This window comes from Mus pahari, chromosome 3 (assembly GCF_900095145.1).
Source record: "Mus pahari chromosome 3, PAHARI_EIJ_v1.1, whole genome shotgun sequence".
Classification (NCBI taxonomy): Eukaryota; Metazoa; Chordata; class Mammalia; order Rodentia; family Muridae; genus Mus; species Mus pahari.
Window position 1 is genome coordinate 62,830,467 of NC_034592.1, and position 23,617 is coordinate 62,854,083.

General features: G+C 39.1%; 1 protein-coding gene across 2 annotated transcripts in view; it reads right to left on the reverse strand.

The window, feature by feature from the left end:
• Window positions 1-23,617, reverse strand: part of Ttn (titin) — a 273,795-nt gene that overhangs the window by 101,011 nt on the left and 149,167 nt on the right. Inside the window, exons 159-189 of one of the 2 annotated variants that reach the window (XM_029536008.1) lie at window positions 23,231-23,317; window positions 23,013-23,096; window positions 22,816-22,899; window positions 22,607-22,684; window positions 22,129-22,212; window positions 21,593-21,688; window positions 21,218-21,295; window positions 17,581-17,694; window positions 16,253-16,321; window positions 14,069-14,149; window positions 13,130-13,204; window positions 12,297-12,383; window positions 11,849-11,911; window positions 11,462-11,551; window positions 10,829-10,876; window positions 9,846-10,247; window positions 9,466-9,744; window positions 8,636-8,911; window positions 8,188-8,327; window positions 7,772-7,898; window positions 7,410-7,673; window positions 6,807-7,073; window positions 6,427-6,690; window positions 6,198-6,337; window positions 5,932-6,058; window positions 5,544-5,810; window positions 5,163-5,429; window positions 3,911-4,177; window positions 3,680-3,819; window positions 3,152-3,278; window positions 2,223-2,365 (exon numbers count right to left, since the gene is read on the reverse strand). In XM_029536008.1, coding sequence (XP_029391868.1) covers window positions 2,223-2,365; window positions 3,152-3,278; window positions 3,680-3,819; window positions 3,911-4,177; window positions 5,163-5,429; window positions 5,544-5,810; window positions 5,932-6,058; window positions 6,198-6,337; window positions 6,427-6,690; window positions 6,807-7,073; window positions 7,410-7,673; window positions 7,772-7,898; window positions 8,188-8,327; window positions 8,636-8,911; window positions 9,466-9,744; window positions 9,846-10,247; window positions 10,829-10,876; window positions 11,462-11,551; window positions 11,849-11,911; window positions 12,297-12,383; window positions 13,130-13,204; window positions 14,069-14,149; window positions 16,253-16,321; window positions 17,581-17,694; window positions 21,218-21,295; window positions 21,593-21,688; window positions 22,129-22,212; window positions 22,607-22,684; window positions 22,816-22,899; window positions 23,013-23,096; window positions 23,231-23,317 — 4,715 coding nt within the window. The remainder of the gene's footprint in view (window positions 1-2,222; window positions 2,366-3,151; window positions 3,279-3,679; window positions 3,820-3,910; window positions 4,178-5,162; window positions 5,430-5,543; window positions 5,811-5,931; window positions 6,059-6,197; window positions 6,338-6,426; window positions 6,691-6,806; window positions 7,074-7,409; window positions 7,674-7,771; window positions 7,899-8,187; window positions 8,328-8,635; window positions 8,912-9,465; window positions 9,745-9,845; window positions 10,248-10,828; window positions 10,877-11,461; window positions 11,552-11,848; window positions 11,912-12,296; window positions 12,384-13,129; window positions 13,205-14,068; window positions 14,150-16,252; window positions 16,322-17,580; window positions 17,695-21,217; window positions 21,296-21,592; window positions 21,689-22,128; window positions 22,213-22,606; window positions 22,685-22,815; window positions 22,900-23,012; window positions 23,097-23,230; window positions 23,318-23,617) is intronic. The other variant, XM_029536006.1, reaches the window with a different exon arrangement.

Consider the following 23,617-nt stretch of genomic DNA (forward strand, 5'->3'; position numbering starts at 1 on the left):
TGTGTGTGTGTGTGTGTGTGTATAAAATATTCTTTGTCATTGAGTATGTTGCCAAGAATATAGTGGGTTTTCAATAAATGGCTTAGGTAAAATATTGTCAGTTTAGTCAAATGAAAAGTAAACAAAAAAAGGAAATGCAATAGATAGATAAAACAAATCAACAAAATGAATGCCAAATATTTTTGGTAGAGTATGTAATAATATTATGAACAGTAATTCTTTAAAATATTCATTTATAATGGGGAGTACTAGAGGAACACAGAAGGCATTACCAAGCTATCAAAATTACCAATAGCCACTGAGAATTCAGCAATTTTTACTTGGCCAAAAGGGATAAAAACCCAAAAGTGAAAGATAATTATAGTTTATTTCTAAACTGCTGTCTTCCAGTACCCATGTCTGTATGCTGTTTTGTCTGTCTGTCTGTTGGTGGAGAGGTTTAAGATTTTACAGAGTATGGATTTAAGGCCTGAATTAGACAGCCAAGAACAAGTTTGTGCTAACAGACTTAATTTAAACAAAATCTATAAAATGTAATAAGTGAACATGTAACTTTACATTTGTTTCCAAATTCCTTTCGAAAAGAGACATTTAAGAGGTACAAGAGCAAGTTCCTAAAAGGATTCCTATTTTGGGAGATATGGGGCAGATTAACATTCCTATGGACAGGGACTCTTAGCATAGCTCAGATCCTGTGGCCCCACCTGTTCTAACCCTAGGAAAGAATTCAATGATAATAGATGTTCCTCTCCGGGTAAATCAAATGCAAGGTTTTCAGGGATCTACATTTAAGGCTACACTTTAGTAGAGTTTTTGCATTAGAATGAAGAGTCACCTTACTTTTCTTTTCTAATAAAGAATTCCTAGTTTGACCCCCCCAAATAAGAAAGTAAGTATACTAGACTGGATAGGGAAAAAGATGTATATATTAAAACAAGAAACTTGAGATAAACCCAGTCCTGCTTTGGTATTTAAAGACTTTGTTGTGTGGCTCATGCTACAGTTGGAATGTTCTGCTGCCTATTCTAGTTAACAGTGGAGACTAAAGGTCTCCTTTACCTACCACAGGACTGTTATAGAGCTACGACTGCTTTAGTAGAATGCTAATGTTTAAAACCTCTCTTCAAATATCTACAAAAGGCAATGTCCTCTAGTACTCCAGCTTGTTTGTGAGGCTAAATCCCCATCTGTTGATTTCTGGCTCTGAGCCCTTAAAATCGGATTTGTATGGAAGTTTTACATGTGGTCAGTATTATTTCTAGAATATTGAGCAATGTGAAATCCACAGAACAATGAAATGTCCTGTATTTTTCTTTGTTCTATTTTAAGAATTCAAAATGCACGGCGAATTGCATGCAAGCTGATTTGAGTATCACTTCTACTGTACAGGGGTTGCATAAGTTTAATTTCCTGGCCCAGACAGAACCCCAGAGGTACATACATAGGTCACTTGTAGGCAAATTGTAGTCAATTTTAGGCAAATTGTATTTGGGTCTATCTGAATAAATGGCTCAGTTGTCACTTTGGGGTTGAATATTGAGCCTCAGGAATGTTAGTTAAAGCTGAAGTAGTTTACTGAAACTTCTCAAGAGTTTATTCATTTACACACAGGGTTCTGGCACCCTTCTTTCTCCTCTGTCCCGCCAGCTGCACTTTAAATAGTCCCCTTGCATTCCAGAATTTGCACAGCCCAAAGCACTTGAGTGTTAAAAATAGCCTTGCAGAAATGCTAGAAGAGAAAATCTGCTCAGACGTTATCTCTCCGGCTCTATCAGTTGCCTGAAATGGAGGTCCAGTCTCCTTTTAGTCTGGTTATATGCAGAACAGTAGATAGTGTGGAAAGAGTCAGAAAAGTTAATGAGCAGCGCCATTGCCAGGAGCCCAGTTAGAAAGCCCCTTTGCTCCAGGCTGGGTTTTCAGAACTCCCACAAGCTAGCCTTGATGGCTACTGAACATCTGCCTCTTTTATTCCCGTCTCAGAAAAACTACAACCTGGTGTTTTAAAAATTATTGTCTCTAATTTAGTAAAAAAACAAAAAAACAAAAAATACCTATCATTAGGTTAAACCTAACATAAATGTGAAAACTCCACCTTACAGTTTCAGCAGAAATCAAGGTAGAGGAAGGAAAAGAATGCAAAGACCATGGAGGGAACATTAGAAAGAACAAAGCAGAGGACAGCAGCACTGGAAACTCAGAACACCAGCGGGCGCCTGCTTTACCTTATCGTTAGGCTCCAGCTTCTTCCCTTTGAGGTACCATTCCACTGGGATATCCTCATAGGAGAGCTCGCAGTCAAAGGTGGCCGTTTCCCCTGCGGTCACTGTAACATCCTTTAGAGGCCTCAGCAGACCAATTACCCGTGCTTTGCGAGAGGAAACAAAATGCCTTGTGTTACTCATTCTGGAATTCCCCAAGGATAAATAGATTTAGTTCTTCATGTCCATGGTTGTTTTCTTCAAGAAGGAACGAGCCACAAGACAGGCTGTTGCTTTAAAGTCCATGTATGCGTGGCCCCGTGGTGCTGAGAAGGGGAGAGCTGACAGCCAAAGAACTGGTATTTGTAGGAGCCCCTTCTTCAGATATACAAGGTCAGCAAGAAATCTGCGCTGCATCTGTCTCTCTGCCAGGCGTCAAGTTCCTCTTGCTACATAAGGTATGTGACCTCCAAAATAACTAAGGCTCTGATTGGGAGAGGCAAGGGGTCCTTGGCCCCACAGCCTGTCCGTGTCCGTCAACCACTTTGCACCTTCCAAAAATGGGAGCCTAACTTTTCTGCCTCCCTTCTCGAGTCAAAAATGCCCACACAGCAAAGGTCTTCTTCATGGGGCTACAGTTGGATAGTCAGAGTGAAATGGTGTTTAAGAATCTTTAATTCTCAATCTTTATTGCACGTTTATCTATTTTGAAGGATTGCTAGAGAGGGAAAACCCAATTCGCTTAATTTGTTGCTTTTGTTCAAATGACAAAGTCACCAAAAATATCAAGACTGCAGCATCTGAAGGACTTTTATATCAGGAGGTCAAAAGCAAATACAAGAAAGCTGATTTTTTGTTAATGAGTAGCATTTTCTAATCCCAATTAATTTCACACATATTCATTTTTAATGGAAATCTGGAGTTAAATTTTATCACAAGCACACACTACTCACGTTTAACTCGGAGGTGGGCACTAGATTTGACATTGGCAGCTTGAAAATCTACACCTCCGGTCTGATCTAGGCGGCAGTTGTGTAAGATAAGTACATGAATCTTGCCTTCTTCTTTAATTTCACATTCCTGTGCCAAAGAGGAGAAAGATATTCCACAGTGAGTAATGTTGAGATCTTTTCCCCCACATAGGTATAGAACATAATTTATAAAAGGATGATACAAATAAATGCTGATACACACAACTTTATGCATGAAATACAGCTACTGGGTACTGCCAGGAAAACTTCCTTTAGCTATGAAATTATCTAGAAACATTATAGAATTCATATACTGTGCTGGATACAAATCAATATAAAGGTGACCTTCCAAGACCATTCATAGATCCCAACATCTCCCTTTTGCTACAGATCCCACATAGAACCTGATAGGATGTTTTAAATGCCCTGCGTGCACTCTGACTTTTCGCCTGTTCTTTTCCATCTCACTCCATCCCTCTTAAGTGCTGACAGGTTCAGAAATAGCCTTACAGGTGTTTGGAGCAGTGCCTCTCCCTTGAGTTTCCAGTTGGCATGGATATCATCTTCGGAGATCTCGGTTTCAAAGCGAGCCGTCTCGGTCTCCATCACCTCCACGCTGTACAGGGGTCGCACCAGTTTAATTTCCCGATCTGGAAAAATGAAGGGTCATCATGTGTCATTAGTCTCTGGCAGAAATGACTCCCGTGGCATCTAGGAGGAGACTCATGGAAATTTCCTCACCTTCAATGTCCAGCTTCCCGGAGGTCTGGTCTGTCCCACAGTCACAGGTATATTGGCCGATATCTGATTTCAAGGCCTTCTTCAGGATCAGCATACGCTTCTTGCCATCAGCCTTGATAACAACGTTTTTAGACGGCTTAATTTCCTTCCCGTCCTTAAACCATTTCACGGGTGCATCTGCTTTGCTGATTTCACACTGAAGAATCACTTCATCCTTCTCCACGCCTGTGTAATCTTGAAGCTTTCCTGTGAAGTATGGGTCTCCCTCTGCAGGGAAAGATTAAATGGAGAACTGTCATACACCATAAGAGGTGGGGGTCTCTGAGGATTGTTGGTATCTCAGAGAGTTCCAAGTAGCCGTTAAAATGGTACCAAAACACCAAACTGCTCATCATTTGTTATCTTCAGTTTCTAAACGTTAGATAGAGACTCAGTGGACAGGACTTAACATGATTAGACCCATCTGCAGAATGTTTGGACTTAAAAAAAATTACCAATAATTCATGCAATTGAGCATCTGTGCATGTTTCTTCCTTTGTTACTTGTCTAATATTCCAAATTCTTATCCATTCTTATTAGGTCTTTAAGCTTCAGATTTGGATCATTTCCTTTTATCAACCGTTTGCCATGAGAGTGTCTATAGTCTATAGCTGCCATAAGTATCTATAGTTTGCCATGAGTCAGTCTCTCTCTCTCTCTCTCTCTCTCTCTCTCTCTCTATATATATATATATATATATATACACACACACACACATATATATATGTAGATCTACATATATTTATACATACACATGTATATATGTGTATATATATACATATGTGTATATATACATATGTATGTATATACATACATATGTATATATATGTGTATGTCATAAATGGATTTTCTTATAGAAAGGATCAAGGAGAATAATAAGACTATATCCTTTTTGCCTCTCTCTATAGAAATTTGAAAGTCTACTACTACTCTGAGATAATTTTGGTAAAGGAAGGAGAAAGCATGCTTATTTTATATGACAAGCCAGTTTTAATCTGAGTTTTGCAGTTTTGCGGGCCTAAGAGAATGATAAACACCTCGCTTGTCTGTAGTTTTGGGTAAATGTATTTCAGAAACATACTTGACAATGCACGTGATGGTTTCTCAGGCATAATTTCATGCAGTGCTACCCTCAAAAGACTATTTCACATCACACACACTCCACCCTTTTTTGTTGAATTCAGAACATGTTTCAGTTTTAAGAAATGCCTACCCAGCACAGTGAGCTTAGCCTCTGAACTTATCCCCATGGCCTCCACTCTAATTTGAGAGGTGTCGTCAATAGACAGGTCTTTGAATGTGATCGAGTGCGTTTTCCCTTCATCATGCATGGAGACCCGCTTGCTGGTGTGCAGGCGCTGGTCGTTCTTGAACCAGCTCACTGGGATGTTGTCATGGGACAGCTCCACAGTAAACACGGCATTTTCCCTTTCTTTGGCTGTCACATCCTTGAGTGGGGTCAGGAATTTGAGACGGATTCCTGTCAAAGAAAAGCCAACTCATTATTTCCATCTCTTAAAAGAGATATGCAAAAAACATTATTCTATAGACAGCCTATATAACAATGACGACGACAACATCAACAACAAACTACCTTCAATGATCAGTTTGCCACTTGTGCGTTTATCTTCAGCCTCAAACATATATTTGGCTTCATCTTCAAAAGCTGCTGACTTGATCACCAATGAATGCCTGGTGCCATCCTTGATGAGCTCAAATCTGTCATCACCAGTGATTTCCTGGGTTCCTTTCAGCCAGCGGAATGTTTTGGGCTCCCTGGATACTTCACACTCAAATTTAGCCTCATCTTTCTCAAAGACTTTGACGTCGCTCAGAGGGGTGATGAAAATGAGTGGCAGCTCTGAAAGAGAAGCCAGAGCCGACTACATCAGAGCATGTTCACCTTCACCCCCATCAATTCCAGGTCTTAGCATGGAACTTTGCACAGAAAATACTAGAAGGTGCCTCCGTGTATGGTGTACCTTTCACTTTCAGGTTGGCTGCTGATTTAGCGTTGGCGGCCTGGAAGGATACCTCCCCAGTCATGTCCAGCTTACAGTTATACAGAACCAAGACGTGTTTCTTCCCATCCTCGATGATTTCGCAGTCCTATGAATAGAGAACATACACGGTATTTACACATATGGGACTTCCTGCAAGCCACCAAAGAATTGTACTTTTGGGGGAGAGGGACCTGAAAACAATCGACACCCTCCTATCTGACATCTGCTCATCTTTGCTGACTTACAGGAGAAGCAGTCAAAGGCTCTCCCTTTAACTTCCACTGGCCATGCACATCAGGTTCAGACAGTTCAATCTCAAAGCGGGCGGTTTCACCCACGAACACTTCCACGCCGTATAGAGGTTTCTCCACTTTTATGAGTCGAGCTGGAAACATACAAAGTTTTGTGAGTGGGACCAAGTCACAGACATTGCAGCCTCTGAGATGGAAAGTTTTACATAGGGGGGTAACTCACCTTCAACAGTGACATTGGCCTTGGTGGTGTCTGTACCGCAGTCGCACACATACTCCCCTTTGTCTTTGAGCTCTGCCTTCTTGATCTTTAAGATGCGGCGCAGGCCGTCGGTCTTGACGGAATGTTTGGGTGACGGCACGATCTCTTCCCCGTCTTTGAACCATTTGACTGGGACATCTTTGCTCACTTCACACTTGAGGATGATCTCGTCCTTCTCCATGCCAGTCTTGTCGTGTAATTTCACCGTGAAGTAGGGATCAGCCTCTGCCAGAGACACCCATCATATCATCAGAAAACATGTGGACACTGAAGACTATTAAATAATCTAGGGCGGGACATAGAGAATTGCTACTGTTCGTTCGGAAGCTGGACACACTTACCCAAGACCTTCAGATTGGCTGTAGAGCTGAGGTTCTTCACTTGAGCTTTGATCTGTGAGATATCATCCAATGTGGTCTCCCTTATCTCCAGCTTGTAAGTCTTTCCCTCAGAAGACATGAGCACTGTCCTGGTTGTATGCAGCTTGACATCGTTTTTGAACCAGACCACATGCATTTTTTCATGAGAGAGCTCACAGACAAAAGTTGCTGTTTGGCCTTCTTTTACTGTTTGATCTTCCAGAGGTGATATGAACTTCAGTCTTATGCCTACGGGACAAGCAGGTAACGCATTCAGGAACACAGGTCACCTACACGAAGAGCCTACTCTAGGGATAAATGTGATGCATGAGTCCTTTAGCTTTTTGTTTGAGATGGGATTATTCTTCATTTTAAAAGCTAAATGTTTTGTTTGGGAGGTGTGGTGTATGTGTGTGTGTGTGTGTGTGTGTGTGTGTGTGTGTGTGTATGTCTTCTACAACACTGGGAAAGTAATAGTGGACATTTGCCACTACTACTTGGCATCCTGTCTTAAGTAATCAGGAAATAAAAGTAAGATACCTACACACTAAATAGAGCATTCAGAGCTCATCAATGGACTGTTACCTGTCACAAATAATTGCGCTGACGTCTTCTTGCCCTCCACCTCTGCAGTATAGACTCCTTCATCATCAAACTGAGAGTCGTTGATAACAAGAATGTGTTTCTTTCCATCAGCGATAATATCAAATTTGTCAGATGCCTTGATTATATCAGGCCCTTTAGACCATATGACATTTGCCTCTCTGGTGAGGACACATTCAAACCGAGCCTGTCTCTTCTCTGGGACAGTCACATCCTTCAGGGGTACAGCAAAGTCAAGCTCGATTTCTGAAAACAAATAGTAAAAAAAAAAAAAAAGTTTCAGATGCAGAGGGAGAAGAAGGGTGTGTGTGTGAGCCCACTCCAGGGGGTTTAAAGTTCCAGACCTTTGACTGTCAGAATGGCAGTTGTGATCGCATTGCAAGCCTGGTAGAGGACTTCACCAGCTTGGTCCAGTTTCACTTTGTGCAAAGTTAAGAAGCGCTTTCCACCTTCAGCTTTGATTTCACAAGTCTGCAAGAAACAAAACGGCCACATTCGTTACTATTTGCATGACATGAGTTTTCCTAGAGTATATTTCTGATTTCTATCAAGTGTAAAACAATACACAATATACTAAGAAACATATATGCATAGTTTACCAAGTTCTACCCAAGTTGTCCACAAAGAATGCAGTAAATCATTTCCCTCCTTTGAGAGTTTAGAAACCCACATGCACTGTTATTAAGTGATGCCTGCATATCAAACTTAAATGAGATGAGCGATTTTACATGACTGGTAACTTCAAATGGGAGGCACTCACAGGCGAGGGCCGCAGAAGCTCTCCCTTCAGCTTCCACTCCCCAGGAATGTCTTCCTCTGAGATTTCTGCATCAAAGCTGGCACTTTCCTTCTCGTAAATGGTGACATCTTCTATCGGCTTAAGCAGCTCAACTTCACGCTCTGTATCAGAGACAAAGCAACACAATGCTTTAGACGATTTGGCCCCACGCCACATTTTTAAATTAAGAATTTCATGATGTTTTGGTCAAATGCATCCCCTCCAATTCTTGTCTTACCCACTCCTTTTGCCTCCCAACATCCTGTGATCACTCTTTTAAAAGACAAAGAGAACTAAGTCTGCCTAGTGCTACCTCTGTGTGCCTGTGTGTAGGTTCATCTACTATTTCATTTTTGTATTTTTGGCATTTTATTTTGCTTTACGCACACATAAAATTGATCTCGAAGAGTAACAGGTAAGAGTCATATACCTCCAAGTGTCAGCTTTGCTGGGTATCTTTTCCCTTCAATTTCCACTGCATACTCGTCAATATCTTCTGGCATAGCATTCTTAATCTTGAGAAAGAGATGGTTTCCCTCTTTCAGTATCTCAGTCTTGTCGTTTGGTTCCAAGGGGATCTCATCATAGCCTTTGAACCACTTAATGTTTGGCGTGTCCTTGGCTATGTCACAGGTGAAAACAGCTGTCCCCTTTGGCTTCACATGCTGATCGCGGATAGGTTTCACAAGCCATTCTCTAATGATTTCTGTTGGAGACAAAGTGAGAGTAGAATGAGGTTTTTGAATCTTCAGGAGATTTCAAAAATACGAAAAGTTCATAAAACTGGATGTAATTCTTATATGCTATACTGATAATCCTCCTTTAAGATAAGGTAATCAATGAGACTTCTGGTCTTCAGACATTGAGAATCAGTTGTTCTATTTGCCTGTCATAAAAAGAACAATTTCCTAGCTACATGTATATATGTATTATATGTACATATGTATATTTATATATATGTATATATATGCATATATACATACATATATATGTATATATATGCATATATACATACATACAGATGTTATATATATGTATATATACATAGTAAGTTAGTTCTTATACATATGTATATGTGTATATCTATGTATGTGTGTGTATATATATATACATATACATATACATAGATATACACGTACACGTATACATGTATATATTCTCTAGTATGTCTATTAGATGTAGGTCTCACTTTGTTGCCTATACTGGTCTCAGGCTCATCTGCTCAAGCAACCCTCTCCCCTCTGCTCCACATTTACTCACCTACTACTTTTACACAGGAAGAACATTCCAGGTTGTTGGCATTTTCCACAGTCACGGTGTATGTTCCAGCATCAGTATCATCTGCATCATTGATGGTCAGGGCCCGCATCAGGCCAATGACACCAGGCACGATCCTGCCAGGTTTCTCCACCACGATCTTACCATCCTTCCTCCAGACCACATCACGTTCTTTGTTCAACTCACAGCTCAAGTACAACGGCTGCCCCTTGACCACTGTGACTTCCTCCTCCAGTGTTTTCACAAAGCGCACAGGAAGTTCTGTGGAGAATTTCAATCAGATTTAGAGTTTTCAATAAATGTTGCTACTGAGGTCTCTTTTGTAAAGCTTAGTATAGATCATGTGCAGAACTGAAAGTTACCTTCTACGATGAGCTTAGCAGTGGAGGTCTTTTCTTTATTTCCCAAACGTAGCACACAGGTGTATTCACCAGCATCAGACAGCTGAACGTCGATGATATGCAGCTTCCTGTCTTTGCCATCTGCAATGAATCTGTGCTTTGGGCTTTCACGGATGTTGCTGCCGTCCTTCATCCAGGTTGTAATGGCAGTGGATGGGGAGACCAAACATTCAAAGATGGCAGAAGAGCCCACAGACTCTGCCTCTGTCAAAACGATGTCTTTGATTTCTTTCACGAATTTCAGTGGCACGGCTTTCAGTTGGTAGGTGAACGGAGCTTCATCTGGAGGTTTCTCTCCACCGCTTCCTGGTCTGAGCTTTTTCCTTTCAGCTTCTATTGGTGAAGGAGTCTTTTTGGCTACACCTAATTCAAAGCAAAGTGAAGAGTTAACTAGGCATCTCCATAGACATCACGAAGTCTATGTAAAGTGATGAGACAGGAAGAAGAAATAAAAACTTGTCAATTGTGCTAGAGAGACAGCTCAGCAGTGAAGAACACTGACTGCTCTTCCAGAGGTCCTGAGTTCAATTCCCAGCAACCACATGGTGACTCACAACCATCTGTAATGAGATCTGATGCCCTCTTCTGGCATGTCTGAAGAGAGCAAAGTGTACTGTACTCACATACGTAAAATAAATAAATTAAAAAAAAAACAACTTATCAATTGGAAACTCAGACATGAACTTTCAGTTCTGTGTATAAAATATCCAAATTTAATGTACAACTAACACACACATATACATATAGATGTATATATATGAATGAAAAATCAAGATATGAATTCATCATGGTAAAGTTTGTTCTTTTTATAATATCTACTTGAATAATACTAGTAGCATTGTCAGAAATACAAATTATTATAGAATTTGAAAACATTTCCCCTTGAGTGTAAAGTCTTGGGATTTGCAAGGCAAAATGCTATGTCTGAAAGACATGAAACTCACCTTTGATGGGACCTTTTGGCTTGGCAGCCTCATCCTTAGGTTTGGCTTCTGAAATGAAAAAGATTGGCATTTGCTCAATTTTCATACTTATCAGTAAGCTGTCTGGGATGAGTCATGTTCTTGGTTATAAATATTAACATATAAAAAGAAATCAGTTTCTTTTATGGAAAAATAAATTATACTAAAGAGTTCAAACATCAATAGTGAGTATTTTAAGTTTGGGCCTAGTTTCATTGAATATATTCACAAAATCATGAAACCATCAGTATTTATAAAACTCATATAATCTTAATATTCAGTAGATTTAGTGTCACTATAAGACACAAGGTATGATTTGTCCCAATGGGATCCCCGTTTATGTTTTGTGAAAGTTTGTCTCCTAGAGATCCATCACCACCAAATATTATTAATTAATTTCAAAAGAATAGGGAAGAAATGCCTTGTGGGACTGCAGAGCAGAATTAAAACAAAATATGTATCTGCTGGGTGGGTGACATAGTAGGTGGAGTCTATCAGATGAAGAAAATGTAAGAGTTTAACTATACAGCCCAGGACTTGGCAGGATGCTCTAACTTTAATCCAGTGTGAAGCCATCCATACAAGTTAGCAAAAATAGAACTGCAGGATCCATACCTGCTTTCTTCCCGACCACAGGCGCTGTCACGGGGGCGGCAATGGGAGTGGGCACAGGCTCGATGGGTGGAGCTTTCATGGTTTTCACCTCTGTGGAGAGAAGATGCCCACTATATTAAGGCAGCCACTTGGCACCTCCTAGGATAACTATGTTTGGTGGCTTATTGGCCTTTCATGATGAAATGCTGAGATCTCCAAAAACCTAGTTTTTCTAAGAGTGCTATCTAAGCATATTGAGATATCAGAAATCATTTGACACACAATGGTTTTCATGTTGTATAATGTACATCACTTTAATCTAAAATAATCTTTTTTTTTTTTCTCATTTGCTACATGTCATTTATGTGGAGCTTGAAGAACATTCCCCTTAGGAGTAAGCTTGTTTACCTGGCTCAGGCTTTGGCTTTGGTTCAGGTCCAGGGAGAGGTATTGCTGGCTTAATTTCAGGAACTAAAATAATTCACAGAAATAATCAGGTTATCACAATACTTTGTAAATTTTTCACAAAGTCAGAACTATAACTAAGCAAATTTAATATACATGAGGATATTAGAATTTATACGTATATGGCTATCAATATATATACATATATGGTTATCAACAAAATTTAAAAAATATAGCAAAATTGGATTGGATTGAAGTTGCTATTCATCTCATTACTCATGCCTAGTAACCTATTTAACAAGTATGCTATCATTAGCAAATTGCACAGGAAGGTGGGGAAGACAGGATGCCTGCAGTGCCTGGTCAGGGTGACAATACTGGGATGACAATACTGGGATGCTCTGTGGATGCACTCTTAGAGACAACCAAGAACGTGTCAGGAGACCCCTACCTTTGGTTGGTTCTGGAGCTTTCCTTTCCTTTGGTGTAGGCTCTGGAGGAACTTCAACTTCAACAGCTTTTGGAGGTGGTTGTGGCTCTTTAAGGAAAGAAGGTCATTGTCCAGTGTTAATTCAGAGAGCAGGTTACCTGAAAACTTGCATTGAAATGCTCATAGAATTCTCAAAAATTCTAGTGATGGCTCTTATGTAAATCGTATTTTATAGATTGATTTCTACTTTTTCCCATGACTGTACTTCCAGTTTTTTTTTCATTCTTTTATCTACTTGTTTCCAACTTCTGATCTCTCTCTCCTTCTAAACTAGATCTACCATAGTCTTAGTAATCATTCCCTTTGACAGCAGGCAAATGGTAGATGTCAACCCACTTGATAATTCCCAGATTTAGGAAGCATTGCTAAAACTCTCTCATGAATTAATTCCATATCCAACTAGATGAGATGCTAGCCATTCCCATGAGAACTTATATATAGCAAAGCAATAAATAATAATAATAATAATAATAATAATAATAATAATAATAATAATAATAAATAATACTTATTATTTATGGAGAAATTCATGAATGGATCTGGAAATTATTAATACTGATAACAGATGCTATACTTGTCCCTAACCAAAAGACCAAGAAGTGTTTGCATTTGGGAAGTACTGTAAAATACTGAAACATAAAGCAGACAATGGAACATACACAATACAGACAGATGAAATATGAAGTTATGTTGATATTGAACTTCAATTACGTTTACAAAATAAACCTTTTGTTAATTGTCCACTTTGATGAAAGAGAATTTCATAAATTGTCATGTATGAAAACGACCCCTACCTTCCGGCTTTTTAACTTTTTCTACTTTTTTAGGTTCTACTTTAGGTTCTTCTTCTTCGGGTTTCTTTCTTAGAACTTAAAAGACAAAAAAAGGTTTATATGTAAACCAAGATGAGTGAATGAAGATGTTGAATAAGCTTAATGAACACAGATGGTGGGCAAGCAAGAGCAATGAAAGGCATGCAGCTAGCACAGTGGGAGGTTAGCATCCTCATGCGAAATGCCTTCATTTCCCACAGTCCCCTAAACATTTCTTCTGTTAGTTCATATCAGACCTAGAAACACTCTATATCTCTCTACATTCTATGCCCAGAGACAACTGTGGGGCAAAAGTGGTTCAAATAAAAAAATTATTTAAATAGCAACAAATTCTAATTAAACAATTTATTGAAAACTACTTGAATTAAAAGTAGTTTAAGTGCAGAAATCAGAATGAAGCTTAGAGATCCATGACCATATATAGAAGAAGGTTAGAATTTTATTTTTGTGAGTATTTTGCATCTAATTTTTTCATATTTAGTAGGAAAGATGTTTAGTTTATAAAAGTATTATTGGTTGTGGTGATCTTGTGTTATACTGAAATTGAATATATTTAGGTTTAAGTAGCTGTGTATACAGTATTTAAAAGTTGAGTATATTTTACTTCACAATTTGGTTATAAAAAATGACACCGATGGTCATTGTTGTTAGAATATTATCAGTTTAGTTGTATCTGTTAACATTATCCATTTCAAAATACTATGAATGCTCACAAAATATCTACCTTCTCTCTGAAAAGATTAAGAAATGATAACCTTTAATTTTTAGTGGAACTACATTCAAAGTTTGATGGAGAATCTAAGTAAAATAAAATCAAGGGCAGAAGTATTTTGTGAGCTTTCAGGGTGAGCCCGTTTTTCGAGCTGTTGAAAACTGGTTTCTGGTAGAGAAGTACTATACCGCTTTTCAGCACCACCTCTTCCTTTGGCTGGGGCTTAGGTTCAGGAAGTAATTTGCGAACTTTCTTTTCAGCTGTAGGCACTTAAAAGGATATGATTTCAAATTTGGTGTGAATTCATATAAAAACGGAATTTCAACAACAACCAAAGAAGTGACTTTACTCAAACCAGTTTAACTAGAGTATGTCAAGGAACCATTTCTGTTGCACACACATTTACAGAATTCAAAAGCAGACAATAGACTTGAAGTTCTTTGCTCCTTGCACATCTATACCATCTCGTGAGAGTTCAATCACACTGACTGCAGATCTATTTTAGTGAGTTTAGAATCTGTTGGTCTACATTGGTTTTTACGAATCTTTCATTGGAATGCAAGGGTTCTCAATGGCACCTTTGCTTCAGTACGCAGCTGTTTTAATTGTGCACATTGGCAATGTTGTCCCCTGAGTGACACACACTGCAGGATGCAGGCAGAGGTTCCTCATACTGTTATCTACTCCATTGATGGGATCAGAAAACCAGAGCATGTGCTGTGAACATTGATACTGAGAAAAGATCGGATTTCCCTTCCTGAACATTCTTTTTTAAAAAAATAACACAACAATTGTAGAAGTCTGATTTTAAAGCCAGTGTCAAAAGCTTAATTATTCAGGAATTCCGATGACTTTTTGAACTTAAATGAACAAGGAATTATACATGTCTTCTTGTTTCTACAGTGACCACTATGATGCCATGTTCTAGCATTCATTGATGCTATAATGCATGGATTTAAATACAAAGGTGATTTCAAACAGAGCTCAGTAATCACTGAACTGCTTTGAAGCTGTTCCTGTTTCCTGTTGATACACAGTTTTGTTTAATCACAATTTGGATTTCTTAGATATTTTTATAAAATTTCTTGTGTGGTGCTCTTAAACAGTTCATTGACTTTCTTTTAATGTGATGTAGATCATCCTGCTTAAATTTTACTTCAAAAATAAATATAAAAGTAAAATGCATATTTCATTTAAAATAATCATATTCGATAATGCTAAATATTTGAAGTAAAATTTTCAGCTGAACATTCACAAATTTTAACTATGATAAATTATGCTGATCTTTATTACTATTTGTGAGTTATCAGTTTTTAATGGAAAATTATTTTCATTGATTGAGCCTATATAATAATATAAGTTGAAGTGGCAAAACATACATTTCTTTACTTATATAATGCATATAATGAAAGTATATTAATGTTTTTTTAAATATTGTTTTTAGTTTATTTTTAAGATGCTGATGTTCAAAACTCATATATTATTGTGGACATTGTTCGTAAAGAAACCATGTATTAATACGTACTAATTTAATCCTTAATAATTTCTAAATTTAACCCTTTTATAGTTTAATTGACCAAAATTATTTAGAAACTCCATTTTACAATCAGGAAATACATGCTCATATGGGTGATTAGTCTAAAATTCTCGGTGGGGTTGTGCAATTACTGTAACAGAGCTCTGACATCCACTGAACTTATTAGAGACATTATTTAGTCTTAACTGATATTTTCTAGATTTATATGATCTTATTTATCTTTATGGGTTAATTAGATTAGGGAAAAGACTATTCAAAGAAAAATCACTTTGAAAAACAACATACACTGATGGTATTTCCCTAAAACTCTGGCACCTGCAAGGCTGCCCTAAGTTGGTGAGAAGAAAGCAGGGGGGAAGTCAGAGGCAATGGAACTCCCCAGGGATTGTCTGACAGTATGTCAGGAGAACAGGAATTGCAATGTTTTTCACACAGATGAAAATGCTGATGTCCAGGCAAACTCCCAAGAGCATTTTGACCTAAGGTGTCTCCTGATATCAATTTCATCTAACTAGTAGAGTTTGCTATTTTTTAGCTAAAAAAAAGCAAGTAGACATATGGAAATGTAGGACACAGATCAACAGTAGACATCCATATGATCTATGAAATTGATGGGAGACATAGGAAGCACCAACACTCATGAGCTAGGACCATCAAAGCCACAGAAGTACAAGAGATGAATGAAACTATTCTACTTCCCAAATGTTAAGAGAAAGAGGGGGAGCTGGAAGAACCCCCTATGGTGGCACAAAGACAGCATGGAGTCTGCATGGAATCGGATGGGGAGGCAACCGTGGTGAGACCTTGCTTGCGGCTCAGCCAGCCCGTGAGATACCTTTTAGTGGTGCAGGCTCCACTTTTTCCACAACCTCAGGTTTTTCAGGAACTTTCTTCTTAGAAACAGCTTTAAAGAATTTTAAAGCATATAGTTTCATTATTTGTATACTTAATCTGAAGCAAACAATTTTTATTTATCCACAAGAATCAAAGCCAAGCTTCTCTTATAATCAGTCAGAAAGCATTAATAACAGCCAAGAGCAGCCACTAAAGGACATTCAGAAAGAAGCCACAAGGCAAGTGCAGTTTTGTTCCATGGTTGGATTGTATATAACGATCAATAAAGAAGGAAGAGGATTTCTAATCGTCACAGAGGACATTTTACACCAAGGGACCTGAATCCAAATATGTGTCCCCACAATACATCAATCAACAGATGGGTCACATTCAGAGGAGCCTGCTTCTCTTGTCACCTAAATCCCAAGAAGGTTTGGACAGGGCAAAGATCACCCAAAGTATCTCTGGATGATTCTGACTCTGTGCGTGTATAAACACTTATGAGAATTCCTTATGTAAGATTATACCTGAACATTTCAGATTGGAAAACATAACAATGCAAACAAGATAGCTTTGAAAATAAAAATAGTAAAAAAAAAAAAAACAACCATTGCATATATATCATATAAAACATAGGGTCAGAAAATGTGCATTTGAGATTCAAAATATTAAAGAACACTGTCTCAACTCTAAGGAAAATATCGCAGAAAGAATGAACTGTGATAAAGAGATGCTAACATCAAAGGTATTAAGAACACACTTTCCAGCTACCCTGAGGACCCTAGAGACTGGCTTTCTATTAGGCTTAAAATAAAGGCAGGAGAACAGCGGCCACGAGGTGCTCACACACTCTTCTCATGGTATATGCACACACCAGCTATTGGATAACACAACGATGCTACTTATATTTCAAAGAGCATGCAGTTGCTTAAGAACCAAGTTTTGACTTCTATATAAACGTATTCACTGCAATGTTAAAAATATCTTCCAAAGCTCTTTAGACATTCCACATGCTATGACCAAGATATGCATAGCAATCAGGCTTTGAAATAAAATGCCTTTCTCCCCATTCCACAATGAAAGTTAGTCAGGTACCCCCTGCATTCAGATGTCAAGGATGCTGTTCGCTGACTTGTCTGACATCGGGGCAGCAGGCATAACTTCAGAACATGACCCAGGACCCCAGAGTCAGTGTAAACACATCTCTACAGTTCCCACAGCATGGCCAACTGAACACAGGAGCTCCCAGCCACGATACATCATTCCTTGAGAGCATTTCCACAGACGTCTGAAGCAGACTAATGAAGCAACAGAGGCTGTACTTTGTACCTTTAAGTTGGAACATTTTCTCCTTCACATCTTCCTTAGGGGGAGAAGGAGCACGTACTGGGGGTCTTGGTTTGAGTTTTGGTTTCTCGATAGCCTTCTTTTCTGGCTCAGGTTCTTGAAAGAATATTGCACGAATGTTAGTACAAGCAAACATTAATTAGGATGTGTCTATACAGTATATGTGGTAGAAACATGTATGAATTAAAAAGTGTATTTTGACATAAAATACAAAATAACATTGTATACATAGGTGATGACATATACAACAAGAAATTAACAAAAATCATACAGATGAGCCACATTTACATTACAGCATATATAACAGACAACATAAGAATAGACACACATAAAGAATTTCTTACGCACAGACGGGAAAGCTTACTATACATATAGGACAACACCAATCATATATAGGTCAAGATGAAGATGAAGAAGAAACAAGTTGATGATGAAGATTGAAGTCCAGCTAACTGGATACCTTGTACTGGGATTTCCTCTGGCTGTGGTTCCAATTCGGGTTCTTCAGGTTGAATAAACTTTTCAATTTCACGTTCTTTAAAGAATGTCAACAAAGGATATAAGATCATAACACAAAAGTGTTCACACAGACACACAAAAATTTAACATAGATGGAGAGAGTCACAAAATAAAAACATACAACCCATGCAAGGTGATGCTGCAAAAAAAGGGGAGATTTCCATTTTCTCTTTCTATTTGTGGTGTTGGGCATTGAGCCAGTGTCTGTCTGCCTCCTCTCTGTCCTCTCTGTCCTCTCTGTCCTCTCTCTCCCCTCTGTCCTCTCTCTCCCCTCTGTCCTCTCTCTCCCCTCTCTCCTCTCTCTCCCCTCTCTCCTCTCTCTCCCCTCTCTCCTCTCTCTCCCCTCTCTCCTCTCNCTCCCCTCTCTCCTCTCTCTCCCCTCTTTTTTTAATATCAAGTCTTACCAGGTAGATCAGGCTGACCTCCAATAACAGAGACACATCTGCCCCTCCCCTTTGAATGCTGGGACTAAAGGCAGGTGCCACAAGCCTAGGGTTTCACTTATGGTAGGGAATCATTCTTACCACTGAGCTACATCCCAGCCTCCAGATGTTAATTTTCCTACACTTGAACTTTCTGTTAATGACCAGTCTATTATTATGTTGATAGTAGATGAGCTGACTTGACACTCTCTACTGGCCATCAGTTGGGGATCCAATGTCATTATTCAAACTCTGCATCAGTAAGCTGAACCTTTCAGGATTGTTAGCTTTCATGAGACTAAGCAAATGAAGATTCTAATTCAAAAGAAGCATAATTGTTGGAAAAAAAAAAAAAAGGGAGTCTGGCTTGTGCAGAGATGCTCCTATATATGACTTAAGCAGGAATGTCACCCTACAGGTATCACCAAAAAAAAGTTCCCAGGATGTGAAAGACAGACATTTACATATGTGTATACCTTCAACAGGGGGCATCTCTTTTCTACCAATGGTAATGGTTGCTTTCTCTTCATAGATTGTCTCCTCAGGAGTCTCTTCCACTTAAAAACAGTTATAGTGTTTTAGGCTGTATTCAGACTAGAACCCCACAACTGCTAAGTTATATCCTACAACACATCATCCAGCTATCTTAAAACACCAATGGTGTCAACAAACATGACAGACAACAGATAAACGTATAAGATCCACCATTAACTAAGGCAAAGAGGTGAAGCTGTTGTTATCTTCCCAAGATGTAAAGAGCACCATGTACTTGGGGCAGGAGGGGCCTCTGGCTCTTCGGGCACAGGAATAGACTCTTTCTTTTCTGGGGTAATTTTCTTGGGTGCTTCCGGTACTTTAAAGACATTAATTTTGTTTATCATTAAGAACTTAGAAGATGAACAAAGAGTCTTCAAAAGGTTGGCAAAGAACACAGTGCAGAGAGCTAGGACCTTGATCTTAGAAGATGTCATAGGGAAATGGTTTCTTAGTTGTGGCAGCCTTTGGGTTATGTACATGTGCATTCTCAGCCTTTCTTGTTTATTTGCATCTTCATATGATTTTACATGTAGATATTCCTTACTAGACTGATGTTGACACACGAGAAAACACTTGCTTTATCTTGTCTGGGTAAACAGTCCTGCAAATGTAACTCCTTTTTTATTAATGCAAATGGCCTCAAGATCGATATCTGTAACCTTGACCCTATGATCCTCATGCATATTCCTAACTTCCATACTGAAAAATAAAGAATCCGCCCACCATTTCTTTTTAACAACAGCCCGGAATCCAGTGAATTATTCTCTTGGTCACTTAACCTCAGCTCCTACAATGATCTTGTTTTCTTAGCACTGTGGGTAGTTATTTTCTATAATCTAAGTCTATTCACTTATATTCTGCAAACCCTTTGAAGCCTCTTGTTGCAGATGTGCACAAAATGAGAAAATCTTATTCTTGCAAAAATCTCACCTCTCTATTTTTCAAGATGGTCTACATATTCGTACCTAAATTACACTTTTATCTGAGAGTCCCTGAACTTTTATACCCTTCTACCTTTGGATCTTTCAATATACCCCCCCCCCACCTTTTTCTAAGTTCTGTATGTAAAATAATCTATCAAAATAAAAAACATTTCTTCCTTATAGTTTTCTATGGTGCCTCTACCTGAATCTTTGGTCTGTGTTTCTGTCACTCTCTGTACTGTTTGAAGTGTATTTTACCTCCTGTCTATAGAGTTGTCCGATCTTCCTACTCTCCCACCATATTTCAGTTGCCTGATGATGGGTGCATGTTTTACATATTCTAAAGCATCATCTTCTAGATAGCAATATTCAACCCAATGTGGGGAACGGAGCTGTTGGCTCCTTTTCTAGCCCTGCAGCCATGGACTCTCTCAACCCAAGGATCAGTTCCTCCATCTTGTTGGTCTCTCTTCGCTGTCATCATTTCTATGAATTGTGCTTTTAGACATTAATTTTGTTTATCATTAAGAACTTAGAAGATGAACAAAGATTCTTCAAAAGGAAGAGCTCTTTACATGAGCTCCATCTTTTTTTGTTGTTGTTCTAAGAATTGTTATCAAATGCTTAGTGGTTGGCGAGGCATGCTTCTTCCTGACAGGTACCTTTTTCTGGCAGGACTTCTGGTTTTTTGGTAACAGGCACGGGTTCTTTCTTGACTGGAACGAGTCTCTTCGGCACCTCGGGGACTTTGAAGATATTAGTTTTGTTTTAGAGAGACAACTTGAGAACATTTTAAGAGTAAAAATATCTGTAATTAATGGAGTAGTGTTAGAATTAGTAGAAACAAGTGGGGGCAGTTTTGTCCTTGGTTTGTCATAAGTGAAAGGACTCTTACTGTATCCCACTTCTAGACTACACTTTTAAAACTGATGCGTCAGATGATGGTGTGAATACCTTCGGCTTCTGGTGGCTCTGGCTTCTTAACAACTGGAACTTTCTTCACAGGCACGGCTTTCTTTGGCACCTCAGGTACTTTAAAGATATTAGTAGTGTTTAATATAATAGAAAAGTATAAGATATATACATTAGCTCTGCAAGTCTGTACAACACTGTAACATATGGATGACAGTTAACAGACATAGCACAGCATAATACACAACAAACTGAGCATTTTAAAAAGCATAGAAATTACATAAACATGTATTTTAACATGAGTACCTTTAGGAGGTGGAGCTTCTGGTTTTTTGATGACAGGAAATTTCTTCTCTGGGACAACCTTCTTAGGCTCTTCCGGCACTTGAAGAATAGGAATTTCTTTTAGAATTGGGTATTTGCAAGCACAAAGCAAGTGATAAACTCATTTCAAAAGCATGCATTTTTTACATGTAGGTAGACTGTAGATTTTGGTAGGAAGGTAGGTAGCTTTTAAAATTCTGTAGGCTTTATAAGTGAAAATAATGTCTTATTTTGTTTTGCCAGAAGGGGCAAATTTCATAAAGAAGGTAGAAGATGGATATTGCCATATGGTGTGTAATTCACACAAAAACCAAGCAACTACACTTTCCTGCCTATGCAGCAGACCCTGACTGATACCTGGTGCAGGTGGAGGTGGAGCTTCATATTCTTCCTCTTCTACAACAGGGGCTGGCTCCTCCTCCTCAGCAGCGACTTCTTCGGGTTCTTCATATACTTTAAAGATATTAGCCAATTGTGTTTCAGTGTGTGAGACAAAATTAGAAAACACAGAAAACACCCCAAGAAGTCATCTTGAATTCTTCCCCTGCTGTGATTTTTATTACGATGGCATCTGTCCCAGTGCCTGACTTCTGTGTGTACTGATGTGGATGCTTGGGAAAGCTCTGGTTTTCTAATGTCATTCACACCCATCAATGGTCACATCTCACGTCTTACATATGTCAGAGATGTTTTGCTCAGTACAGATCACAGTGACTGTGACCTGTGACTTGTGTAGCCATTGCTGACTGACCACTTGAGGTCAGAGCTAATTTAGATAATACAAAGGAAGAACATTACCAAGGAAGAAAGAGTGAGAGCAGAGTCAAGAAGATAAGTAAGTCTGAGCTACAAATAGTCAAAAATGCCAAGATTAACAATGGCCCTGTGTGTACCTTCAGCGGGAGGAGACTCCACTTTCTCAGCAACAGGAATGGCTGGTTTCTCCTCAATGACAGGTTTCTTTGGCACCTCTGGCACTTTAAAGATAGTAGTTAGTTTTACTTTGGGGTAGTCAAGAAGCACAAGACATGTATGTTCTTGACATCACATTTTGCCCAAATAACTCAGAGAGAGATAGATCCAAGAAGGAAATTGGCAAGGTCAGTAACTGTACTTGGATTTTCATCTAATGTGCGGCAAAATGAGGGCTATAGAGTATTACAAAATGATGATTGCAAAACTCTTCAGTGTTGGTGAAAGAAGACATTCACCTTTTAGGTTTTTTTTTTTTTTTTTTTAAGTGTAAGCTCTAAACTCCCAGAAACACTTTTAAAGGTGTGGTTATGAGAAGACTGACAAAGAGTTTGACATTGAAAACACTGGGGATGAAGACGGAGTACCTTTCTGAAGAGTCTGATTACTGACATATACCTTTGGCTGGTGGGACTTCTGGCTTTTTGGGAACAGCCACTTTCTTTTCTGGGACAACTTCTTTTGGGACTTCTGGCACTTTAAAGATATTAGTATTTTAACATTGTGAACAAGCAGCACTGGTCATCCATCACATACACACAACAAACCACTGTTTAAGAACTTGAGACAATCCTCGCCTCTATCTAGTAATCCACCTCCACAAGTACCTTTAGCAGGTGGGGCTTCTGGCTTTTTGGGAACCACAGAAGGCACTTTCTTTGCAGGGGGAGCTTCCTTAGGCACTTCAGGCGCTTTAAAAGATATTAGTAGGTTTTAACTCGTAGTTTCAATGGTGTGGAAATCGTTAAGAACAGTTTTGGAATATGACATTTCAGAGACACACATTGGTCTGCAGCGAAAATACCTTTCGCTGGTGGGGGTTCAGGTTTCTTGACAACAGCAGGGGGCGCTTTCTTCTCAGGGACAGGCTTCTTAGGTGGCTCTGTCACTAAAAGTAGGAGAGTTGATGCTTTAGAAGCAGCAAAGACAAGCAGAAGAAAGACAGCGCAACCAGCCCAGCGCAGCCATGAGGACCGGAAGGGTAAAGACAGGTCTAGACACTCCAGGAGGCTTGCCAAGTACCTTTTGGAGGGGGAGTTGGCACTGGTTCTTCCACAGCCTCCTCTGGAGGCTCTTCTGGGGCAGCCTCCTCTTCAGGTTCCTCATACACTTTAAAGACAGTAGCCCCTATTAGTCATAGGCTTGACTAACATGTATGACACATTCAGCAAAACAGACTTTGACAATACAGAAGCATTCCATCTTTTCAAAGATAACGGTTTGAATGGTTTCATCATTACCTTCCGGGGGAGGAGTTTCCGGTTTGGGGGGAATGGCCTCAGGGATCTTCTTTTGGGGAACAGCTACCTTTGGTACCTCGGGTACTTTAAAGATATTAGTAGTTTCATGATTAGACAGGGTAAACACAAAGGGACCCTAGCAAGCTCAGTGACATAGGGGTGGCTACCT